At 39.9% G+C, this 12,171-nt stretch overlaps 1 protein-coding gene across 1 annotated transcript in view; it reads right to left on the reverse strand.

Annotated features, from left to right (window-relative positions):
* Cpm (carboxypeptidase M) overlaps window positions 1–11,003 on the reverse strand; it is a 66,400-nt gene extending 55,397 nt beyond the window's left edge. The window contains exons 1-2 of the mRNA XM_047550217.1: window positions 10,976–11,003; window positions 10,509–10,671 (exon numbers count right to left, since the gene is read on the reverse strand). Of these exons, the coding sequence (XP_047406173.1) occupies window positions 10,509–10,668 (160 nt within the window). The 5' untranslated portion in view covers window positions 10,669–10,671; window positions 10,976–11,003. The remainder of the gene's footprint in view (window positions 1–10,508; window positions 10,672–10,975) is intronic.
* Window positions 11,004–12,171: the final 1,168 nt, after the last annotated feature.

The raw sequence follows: 12,171 nt of genomic DNA on the forward strand, positions 1-12,171 counted from the left end.
GTCTTCCACACTAAGTTCTCTGCCATTCACTCCCACAGTGCTAATCACATCTGTCTCTTTTCTCCTGTTCATCCCAACTCTACTGGGGCAGAGGCCATATCTAACTTCTTTACCTTCATATTCCTATGCTAGCTCACACCAACAAGGAGCATTCAAAATAAACATTTACCAAAAAATTGAATGAATCTGCAGAGAAACAGAATTTCATAAACTATTATTTGGGATGTGCCACTTAACTTTGTAGCTTTCAGTTTTGACTTCCAGCCAACAGTCAACATTAACCACAACCTTGAGAGGAAAGAGTTGCCAGCCATAGCCAATCTACTCTACTCAGGCTTTGCTTATCTCTGGGGACATCTACAGTCATGGCAATGACCCTGAACAAAACTTTGAGCATAAAACTCCCGAAATGTATACTAATTAGTGATTTTTTTTGGTACCCCAAGGCAGTGGGTCAGGATGTAACAAGTCAAAAGCTCTGTTTAAAGTAAGCATGGGGCTGGGGAGAGAGCTCAGTTGGTAGAGTACTTGCCTCATAAGCATAAGGTGCTGGGTTCAATCCCTGGTGCTACAATAAATAAATAAATAAATAAAAAGTAGTACGAAGCATCATGTGATGTGATGTGTACCTGGTACCCAGTTAGGGGTCTGCACTCTGGCTGATCATATTCCTTTAAAAAAACTTTGAACTCCCAAGACTCAAGTGGGCTTCCCTGAGTGGGGCATTTTGCATGTGTCTCTGCAGTTCACAGCTAGAGAGAAACATGGATCCCCCAAGAAAAATGTGGGATGGAACAAGGAGCCCACACTGCCCTCTCTAGTTTCTGCCATTGGTTTTTTTTTGGGCGGTACGTGGGGGATCAAACCCAGGGCCTTGAGCTTGCAAGGCAAGCACTCTACCAACTGAGCTATCTCCCCAGCCCCTTGCCATTGTTTATCTTTATCCTACTGTTCTTGCACTGTATCCTTGACTGCACTAGCCTTGAGTATAACTTTGTGTTGAGTTGTGAGTCCTTCCAGCCAATCACTAGTGGTGGCGGTGGGGCCCCTGAAACATCCTCCAGAGCCACCCCGCCCCCCAGGGACACCACTGCTCATTCTCCTCCTACTTCATTGCCACTTTCATCTCTGCCTTTTCTTATCTCCACTCTCTTGTTATTTTATATAGTCTATATGTTGATGACTCCCACGTTTATCTCTACAGCCACAGTCTACTTATAAACCCAACTGCCCACTGAACATCTCAGTTGGGTATCAACTAAAGATTTCAAAATTTTAAGAAAATCATCTAAATCAGAGCTCTTGATTTTTTACCCCAACTCTGTCCTTTTCCAGTTTTTTTTTTTTTTTTTTTTTTTTCCATCTTGGTTAACAACATTTCATAGACTGAGCTGCCAAAGCACAAAACCTAAGAAACATCTTTGACTTTTTTTTTTTTTTTTCCCCAATGTGGTGCTGGGGATTGAACCCAGGGCCTCATGTGTGCGAGGCAAGCACTTATACATCCCCAGCCGGTATTTGATTTTTCTGTTTTCCTCACACCCATCTCTTCCTGAACCTAATCCATTATCAAACATGGTTGGTTCTATTTCCAGAACAAATCTCTAAGCCCTCTGTTTCTCTCCATTTCTAATATAACATTTTAATCCAAATCAAAATCATCAATATTTGCCTGGATTTCCATAATTGGATTATTCTCTCTGCTTCTATAATGAATTCTCTGTTTAGCAGTCCAAATTATCTTTTTGGAACCCACATTTGCTGCTAAAACCCTTTTTGATGGTTTCCCATTATTCTCTCCGCAGCTCACTATGCTCTGGCTAAGCTGTTCTCACTTCTTTCTGTAGAATATAGCAAACCTATTCCACTTGAGGCCTCTGTACCTCGAGCAATCTGAATTAGGCTGTAAGAACTAGCTCCCTCTCACCTTTCAGATCTCAGCTCGAACCTACCATCTTTTCAGTATCATATTCTTTCCATACAACGTTCTCTCAAACAGTAACTCTATGTTCGAGGCACTGAGAATACAGTAACTCCCCACTATCTGAGGGGTTGTAATTTATTACAGTACTCTTGCACATCACTACAATTATGCTTTGGGGTTGTAATTAAGTAAAACAAGGGTTAAACACAAGCACAGCAATACCATGATACTTGATCTGATAACAGAGATGGCTACTAAATGATTACAGGGTAGGTAGTATACACTGTGGATATGACAAAGGGATGATTTACATCCCATGTTGGACAGAGTGGGTCAGCATGAGATTTCATCATACTGTTCAGAATGGTGTGCGATTTAAAACTTATGAGTTATTTCTAGGATTTTCCATTTAATATCTTCAGACCACAGTTATTGTGGGTAGCTGGAACCATGGATACAGAGGGACTACTATATAGGAATAAACAAGATAAAATCCCTGTGTTCACAGAGTTTATATTCTAGGGTGATGTTAATCTCCATTAAACTATGTGCTTCACAGCAGTTAAAATCCGTACTTGCTCTGCTTTTGTCTGTCACCCCTAATAGCATGTGTAAGAAATGTCAGAGCAGAGGCTGTTCTGTACTACATCCCTAACCTAATACACAGCCTGGGACAGAGAGACTGGTGTTTACGTCCAAGCTAGAATCACTTGACCCAAAAGCTCTATTTTAAATGTTTGAAAGTCTCTGCAACTAACATAGTGCCATGCTGGACCTTTACACCATGGAGTCTGAAAATATATTTTTATATACATTTCCTAAAAGGTTAGAATGTTCCTAAAAGGTTAGAATGTTTCTAAAAGGTTAGAATGTTCTCTCCCCCAACTTTGTTTCTTCCCTGTAGAAAGGCACTTACCTGTAATAAAAGATAAACCAACTAAGCTTATGTCCATATTATCTCTATCACAGGACTGTTATTCACTGGAGTCCCCAAGAGTAGTAGAAAAAATTATTCTCCCCAACTAGGCAACCTGTGTCTGCAATCTAAGTCTACGTACATCTGGTATCATTAGTAAAGTGTAAATAAATCTTATTTAAAAATAATGAAAAACGCCTGTGGAACTGCATGTGTTAAGATGATTCTGTGCTTCCCAAATATCTCTAGGTGTCTACGTTTTTACAGTATACCCCCCAGTTAGAGGATTTGTAAATATTTACTCTCTTCTCCTAATATACATTTGGTTAATGTTTGGGGGGCTGAGGGCAAGGGAGGCAAGTAGAACCAACCACTTCAGGCTTGTCAGTGAATAAGCCAGTTCCTCCTTCACTGCCTGAAGGACACTGACTTCCTGAGGCTCTTGGTTGCCAGTGACTTATCTTGGGGTGAGACATAACTGTGGTGTTCCAATTCCACCTAAGTTAACATACTACTTACCATAAAATGAGTTTTAGTAAAACAGGTTATACTACAAGAAAATAATTTCATTTCCTGAGAGATTGAAGTACTTATATATATAAGTAATTATAAAATGGAATATAAAGTGATACATAATACATGTTCCTAAATAAAAGTACATAAATATATCTTTTATAGTTATGTACTTCATAATACTATATAACAGTATCCTTAAAATCCTATGTCTCCTTTAATAATAATGGAAAATCTCTTCCAGTTTGTCCCTCAGAGTGCCTGTTACATACCAAGCACATGCTAGGACCCAGGGTAGAAAGCAGAAGAAAGCTGTCGCTGGCCTCCAGGTGCAAGACAGAGCTATGGAAGGATGCTCAGGGAGTACAGGAAGATCCTGAAAGCTCAGGGGGAATAGAAAGAAGAGTTCTCCAAGGAAGAAATGATGAATTGAATTCAACTAAGTTTGAACAGATTGAACAAATGATCCAATGGTCTCTAACACTTGCTCCAAAAATGTGATGTTAAACTAAGTTTCACCTGACGGTCGCCATAAACACACCTGTGCATTTTTTAGGAAAGGAGTTAGGTTTTTGGATGCCTGTCAGTTCAGGTGACCTTAGTTGTAATCTTTCAATTTGATTCTAGTTTTCACAGAGAGGTTCCTATCAGAAGAATTTACAAACCAGATGAGCAACTTATGGAAAGCTCTTTATTTAAACAAACAGAAAGATGATTTAGTTAGCTTCTTCTGAATTCTGGGATAGGGTTCTCTGAGGGTTTTGGCAACACCTCACCTCCCTACATGGAGGTTATCACATTCACCTCTGGGTAGCCAGTGAGGAGGCAGCTGTCTGAAGTTGATGGCTTTTTTTTTTTTTTTTTTTTGATGTAGAGGGGATTAAACCTCCAGTTGAGATCAATGAGGTATGTATGTGAAGGTTTATGTCATGGACCAGAACATTTGTACTTTTTAAACATCTGACAAGAAGCAGTCCCTAGAAAATGGAGATGAGGTCAGGCATAGTGGCACACACCTAGAATCTCATTGACTCAGGAGGCTGAGGAAGGAGGATCACAAGTTGGAGGCCAGCCTGGGCAATTTAGTTATCCCTCAGTAATTTAATAAGATCCTGTCTCAAAATAAAAAGTAAAAAGGACTAGAGGTATAGTTCAGTGGCACCCTGGGTTCAATCCCCAGTATCAAAAGAAAAAAAGAAAAAGAAAGAAGGAGACCAGAGATGAGAAAACCTTTTTTAATGTAAAACCTGTGTTGTATTTTAACACAAACTCAAATTAGGCCTCACTAGCCTCTTAGCCAATTGCTGTTATATTTAATTGCTAGGGAGGTAGAAAGAATGTCAATTGCTTTATATCACTAGATGAGAAAATTTGATTAATTTAATTTCTTTCCCCAAATACATGTTGGTATTTGATATAACCTATAATGAATTTTAAAAAATAATAAAAAATTAAAAAATCAATTTCACTCTAAGATTCTTTCCAAATTTCTTTGTAATCTTGAAGAGGACATTCTAAATAAGCAAACTAAAAGGAGAAAACAGAATTAATGGCATCTCTCAACTTTAGATACTGTTGTCACCAATATTAACAGATGCACACGTTCATGGATTAAGAACAGAAACAAGGGGCTGGAGATGTGGCTCAGTGGTAGAGCGCTTGCCTAGCATGTGTGAGGCACTGGGTTTTATCCTCAGCCAACATACAAATAAATAAATAAAATAAAGGTCCATCAACAACTTAAAAAAAAAAAATCGAAACAAGTACCTTTTGGATGCTGGCTACATTAACTTAAAGTGGGTCCTTATCAGCTCTGTTTGTGATTTTAGATCAATAGTTCTTAACCCTAAAGATGATGCCTCTATTTTTTATACATTCAATGTTTTGCAACTTCTACTTTACCATGCAAGCGCATGATTCATAGAAAACATAACACATTTACAAACATAATTTTCAGAAGATCAATATAACGTTCAAATGGTGTATAGAGTAATTTACATAAAATATGGTATCAGAATGTAAAAATTCGGGGAATGACTCCACCAGAGACATAATGAGAAAGTTAGATGCTTATATTTTCAAGCCAGGGTCACAGTAAAGGCACAGATCACAAATGCACAAATGTTTGGCTCTGGGCATTGGCATCAGTATTTTCAGAACATGAAATATCCCACAACCACCTTAAGAGCAAAACAAAATGTAATTTTCTCTCAGGTTACAAACAGTTGTATTTCTGGAAAGTTCAATATAGTACATATATAAACTGGTGTTTGTGTACAAAACAGTCTGGTTTTGGTCCTTCACCTACCCAAACCTCCCCCTAGGGGGCGGTACTGCCCTTGATGAGAACCTTCCTCTCAGCTCAATATCCTACAACACAAGATGGCAGTCAGCTTGGGGAGAGTACGGATACCTGTGCAAATCATAGTCAGCTTTCTCCTTTTGCTTCATAATCAAAGAGCTTTTGCACATGGAGGGGGCGGGATGGGGAATCCTAACTCTATACCAAGAGAGGAAATTCAAACAACTTTGAATTTATTGGGAAGGGATCACAGAATTCCATGGGAGAATATCAGCACAAAAAGAACATTTAATACAGACCATTTCCTAGTTGCCTGCAGTGAGGTGAAGGTGCAGGGTGGGGATAAGAACAGAGAAAAAGATAGCTGGAGAAACTTGATAGCAAAAGGACTTAATGATTCTGTCTTTGTCACAAGACAGGCTGTGGTTCCAGTTCCATCTCTGGAACAATGGATAATTTAATCTCAATTCTTCAAATATACATCAGGGTGGTAACAACGGTATTTCATACTATTGTTGGAATGATTGTAACATGTAGAGTGTAAGGCAAAGAGTAAAATTCACTTAATGCTGACTGTCACTATTATTTCATAAAAGTTTCAAATGTCTCTTGACCCTAGAGTATTGCTGTTTAGAGATATTTAAAATTTGGAATAAAAATCTGTTAGATGTCTCAGGGGTTTTATATTCTGTATCAAAAAGGAAAGGTTTGCTAACTGTATATAACTTTACAATACAAACAGGTATATTAGGACTGAGATTCCTAGATTTTAATGATTTTCTTGATATTTGCATTTTATACAGGATCTCAAGCAAATTGGTAATAGGACCATATTTGGGAAATGAGCAGTGTGACAGAAAACCAAGTATTGTACCCAAATTTTACATACAGTGTGACTTGAGGGTAAACCACTAGTTAAACTCTATCTAGTCAAGGGCCAGAGACTGAGAGATGGGTATACATGAACACAGTAAATGCCTTTTAGGGGCAAGTATCTAAGTCAATTCTAGGAGATTTTTGAACAGCTGAGACAGTCTGAAGACTCCTAGAAGGGAAATTCAATAATTGTCTGTTGAAGGAATGTGAAAGGGAGTGTTCGTGGAGAAACAAGCATGAAAAATACATTCTCCCTTATACGCTAAACCTAACAACATAAAGTCATCTTTCAAATCACTACTAACAGAATTAGATATTACACCTAATATACTAGTTATACTTAGTATAAACTAGTATAAGTTTTAGAAGAGTTGTTTTGTTCTACTTAATCTCCTGAGAGTTTATAAATCAATACAATCTTTCAGAGGAATTTGATATATGCATCAAATTCCTAAAGCTGCTTTCAACTCAGTATTTTCCTTTTAGAAATATAGCAACAATAACAATTTTTTTTTTTTTTTTTTTTTTTTTTTTTTTTGTGGTACTGGGGATTGAACTCAGGGCCTTGTGCTTGCGAGGCAAGCACTCTACAGCTGAGCTATCTCCCCAGCCCAACAATAATAATATTAATGGCAGTTCTCTTGTAGCACTTGCTGTGTCCCCAATATTGTTCTAAAGGCTCAGAATCACACAGCTCAAAGCTGAGTATCTAGATTTTAAACTTGGGCACCATAGTTCCAAAGACTGCTCAGACAACTTCTGCTGTTTTAGCTAGGAGGATGTTCACCACAGCATTGCTTAACACAGGAAAAGTTTAGAAACAAACTAAATGCAACGTAACCATCTCCATTGGTAGCAAGTTGTTTCTCTAAAGCATGGAAGATTGGCAGACCTGAGTGTGAATCTTCCCTCTAATTCTTATTAGCCATGGGATGTTCAGCAGGTTAATTAATTTCTCCAGGCCTCATTTGGTAAGTGTGTAAATGAGGATAATGCCTACTTGGAGTTGTTGAGATTGAAATAATCTACTAAACACCTCATGCATGGAAAGCACAGGATAACCAAGATTGTTATCACTGACCCCTTTCCCTTATTCTTCCTTAGTCGGATAAAATGAAGATTAGATTGAGCAGGAGGCAAGATAAGATTTTTAAAATAGAGATGGGAGGAAAACCCATTTCATATGTAGCACAGCAGCTTTCTCATCACAAACTATTGCACAAGGAGGGGAAGAAAAAAAAGAATAAACTATTTCTAGGCAGAGTTTTGAGTGTGTGTGTGTGTGGAGAGTCTAGCCTGAGAAATTCATCATAAATACATTTGTATTTGAAAGGGGAGGGTTGCCCGATGGCAGGGAACAGACAGTTCACATCTTTCTTTGCTTCCCACCGCTTGTGTTCAGCAAATATTCAATCCATTATTAATATTAATTTTATTCCAGACATTCCAGTTTGGAAAGGGTTCCTAACTGACTTTCTAGACAGAGGAGTTGCTAACAAAAAGGTGGGTGCTTCCTTGGCTGAAAAAAGGAATGAATGAATGAACTGATGAAGTCTACATTTTTGGTTTTCCTTGACTCAGTCACCAGTCTCTTTCTCGAGTTGCTTCTCTTGCTTCACTTAAGATTTTATTTACTATGTCACCAGATATAGGGAATTCCTCCAAAGGGTTCAATGAAATATGGTCAATCTGCTGTGACTAAATCTGGGCAAAAAGAGTAAGTGTGCTCAACTTGTGTATGGGTTTCAAAATTTCCAAAATAAAAGTTGGAAAAAAATCACCAAATATAATAGAAGGCAATTTTCATGGATCATGTTACCAGGTATCAATGGTTTTCTATCATCATTGTTCGTAACAGATAATCAGAAATCACACTATGCCCCAGATGGGTAAATGACTAAGAAAATCACACCATTAAAAAGATAAAATGCTGTATAACAACTAATTCACATCTGCAGACCTTGTCAATTCCTGGAAATTTGCAATGAAATCATGTGAAATGGAAAAAAAAGGCAGAATATAATCTACAGTTTCAGCAAAAGTATGTGTAATATTTATTTACAAACAGTAAAAATGTATTTGGCCAGGTAAGAATATTACTTTCTCTTCTGGGTTTGGGTGCCAATTTTAATAACAAACAAATAACACTTACAGTAAATCTCATTTGCTCACAAGCTTATCCTACCCCAGAGGACAGAATGAAAAAAAAAACATATCAACAAAGGAACATCATCTCAACTGCCACGCTAATATGCCAACACTTTGGCAATCAACTCCCAGTTGCTGGTGTTTCATTTACCACTTGGAACCTAATGGCAGATTTGGGATTTTTCTTAATCCGAGTAATTATTCTGAGCAACATACATAAACATTTGACTGCTAGTGTCAGATTTTATTCTTACATGATAAACCCTTCAGCCTTCAACCACAAGAGTGCCTACAAGGTAAACAAAAATTAAGCCTGCTGGCTTTCACCATTCCTGTGGTTTGATTTCTCCCTAGATAGATCAGAATGACTGGTTCACATTTGGAAAGAGTTCCTAACTGTCTTTCATAAAGCACTTTCTGCTTGAAAATATAAAAACTTACCAAATCATTTAGTACTTAAAAAGTAACAACATCCTCATCATCTTGTGGTTTAAATGATGACTGAACAATAACCCAAGCTAGTTGTGCTCTATATTTCCCTTATTAATATAATTAGTATTCTTAGATCTTTTCAAATTGCTTTATTATAGCCTGAGGGGGAAATGGTTCAAAAGGTTAAAGGCATATGCTGATTCAAGATATGATTTCTTACACATCTATGATTTCGAATTCTAGAGCAATATAGCGTGATTTGGGCACCAATTCTTTGGCAATGCTGTTTAAAAAAAGAGGTACTAGTACAACCAAGGATTTTCATTCTGCATTGCATCTTAATACTTTTTCTTTTATATAAGAACTATGACTTCAATTTTTTTGGGAAAATAATTACTTAAGAATATGGTAATTAAGAGATTCCCAAGTGACTAAAAAATTCAGAGCTAAAATCCAGATAGGGTTTGAACCCACCTTACAGAGTTGGGATTTAAATTGCATAAGTCTTACGAAACTTTGAACTCAAGAATTTAAGTTTCCTGGTAATCCCTTTGGGGGTATCAATGTAACAAAAAAGATTAGAAAATAATAACACCTCATAAAATTACTTGCCTTGTCCAAAATGACAATTCAGGTTATAAAACCCACATCATCTGGGTGAGTTTGAACATAACATTTAATTAAAATTCATAGAAATTTTTTTCCTATGAATTCCAACTTGCTGTTTACAAAGAAATGTGACTACCTGTAGTTTCTAAATGAAAGCCAGAAAACAAACGATAAACATGAAAATGCTAGGAAGAGTTCAGTCACTGCTAACGTAGTTATTATCTAGCAATTGTCTTCTTCAAATGGATACATTTTAAAAACAGCGTATAGTCATAGAGCCACTTTTTTTTGCATAACTTTAAGGCATAGGGTTAATTATACATACCATAGAAAGCTCACCAATAAACTGTACTAATTTAGTTTAAAAGAGATTTGAAGAAAAGATACTAACAGTCCAAATCATATTTTAAAAAACCAACAAAACGGAAAACTGGGATGGATAAATGGACTTTTGTGGGAGACGTTTTATCCTGAAAAGGAACCAAGACCCACATCCTAGATAAACAACGTCTGAATGATTCAAAACGAAGTAGTACCCAAAACGCAAAGGACTCCGTGACACTAAATTACAACGAAGAAGCTCAGTAACATTCAGTTCTTCCCACTACTCCACCGACAAAGCAGATCAACAAACGAAACCAGAAACCCACCAACTTGCTAGACACTGGTTTACCTGTTTGGAGCCCGTCACAGAAGCTTCGTGGAGAGGGGATATGCAGGTGAGGCATATTTCATGAATAAAAGGGAGGGCTGAGGATTTGGGAAAGTGTGCAGGAGACGGGTCCTACCTTTCACAGATTTCCCAATACTGTGTAAGTAAGTGATAGAACTGTAGCTTTGGGCAACGCTCTTCAAAAACGCTTCCATCCCTTCCTGGTGGTGGTAGCTGAAATCCAGCGCAGCTACCAGAGGCAGCAGAAGCCCTAGCCACAGGCACGCGAAGTCCATGTTCTGGAGATGAATAAGAATAAAGCTGAGAACACACGAAGGAAGGCGGGGGCATTACGAGCCCCGGCTCAGCCCTCTACTCTCAGGGTCTCCTGACACGCTCTCTGCTTCCTAGGGAGGTAAAAGTTGGAAAGTTGGAAGCAACACCTTTGCGCATTAGCAATGCAACCGGTGACCGGGAGCACAGGAGCTCCTCTGCCATCCACCCAGCCGCCCGCCCCTCCCGCTCCTCCTCCAGGCGTCTCCACCACCCGCCGCCGTCCGGCAGCTGCAGCAGCTGCGCTTGGCCCCGCGCGCAGGGTCTCACCAGGACTCAGGCGCGCGTCTCCACCCGCCCGCGGCGGCCCGGCGGGGCCCGATGTTATAGCGCGGTCAGGGGGCGGGCACACCAGGGACCCGCCCCCGGACGTCCAGCCAGCCCACTTGGGCGCCGCGCAGGTCTCTCCTGGGCGAGGCCTCAGCCGCCTTCGCACCTTGGAGAACTGGTGTCTGAGCCTCGCGGGCTTTCAAGGTGTGGCGACCTGCGCAGGTGGGCGGCGGAGGGCAGCTGGAAACTCAGCCCCTGCATCCCGCGCCGGGCCTGGAAGTGTGCCCTGACCTCGGCCAAGGCTGCACCCCAGGGCAGGTCCCAGGGCGCTCCACCGAGTGTCCAAGGCTGTGGCGAGTGTCCCTGCGGTTGGCGGTTTCCGCGCCCACCCGGAGTCCGGACCGTGGCTGAAAGTCACACCAGGCTCTCCAGCCCCGTTCTGCAATTGCCTGCCCTCTATGAAAGAAGAACTTGTTTGTTTGTGTATAGGAGTTTTAGGTGTCACCAAGTGTGGAATACAGGAAAGTTTCCGAAAATTTCATTTGGTAGATGGGATCTGACCAAATCAGAGTTAAGTTTAAAACCCAAATTGAAAAAAGCAGCCACTGTTGCAAATCCGACTCACCCATATTCCTTAGGCTGTTTTCATTTCTTTCTTCCCAAATATGCTGCTTTCTAGAAGAATGGTGATCCTTTTGCACTAAGGGGAATAAAGACCACTGAAACCTCAGGGGGTTTGTGTCGTGGGCCACCTTAACCTAAGAGATTTCACCATCTGTGGATTTTAGGAGCCCCGTCAGGGTATTAAGGACATGTGGAAGGATCAGGAAAGTACAGAAAGTTTGAAAGTCACTGATTTGATATAACATTCCTCTTTAAGAGATTAAAAACAAAGATCCTAGGGTCCCACCCCATTGAATGAGCAGAATGTCTCTTGGGGAGGCCTAAGAAACGGTATTTTAAAAGACGGTCATGAGTGAGTTCAATGTGCCTTCCAGAGTTGAGAACTGCCAGATTGCCTGGCCCTTTGTTGCAGATACAGATGCTGTTCCTGGAACCGAGCTCTTAGGGATCCCTGAGGTCCCCTGTGACTCTGCTCAGGTAGCAGAACTGAGTAGTTTAAGAGCTGAAACATGGCGTCTCAGACTGGCGCTGGTCCTTGCTCTGACACTCAGTGACCGTATCAATCCGCTGTG

This window comes from Sciurus carolinensis, chromosome 4 (assembly GCF_902686445.1).
Source record: "Sciurus carolinensis chromosome 4, mSciCar1.2, whole genome shotgun sequence".
NCBI classification, from domain to species: domain Eukaryota; kingdom Metazoa; phylum Chordata; class Mammalia; order Rodentia; family Sciuridae; genus Sciurus; species Sciurus carolinensis.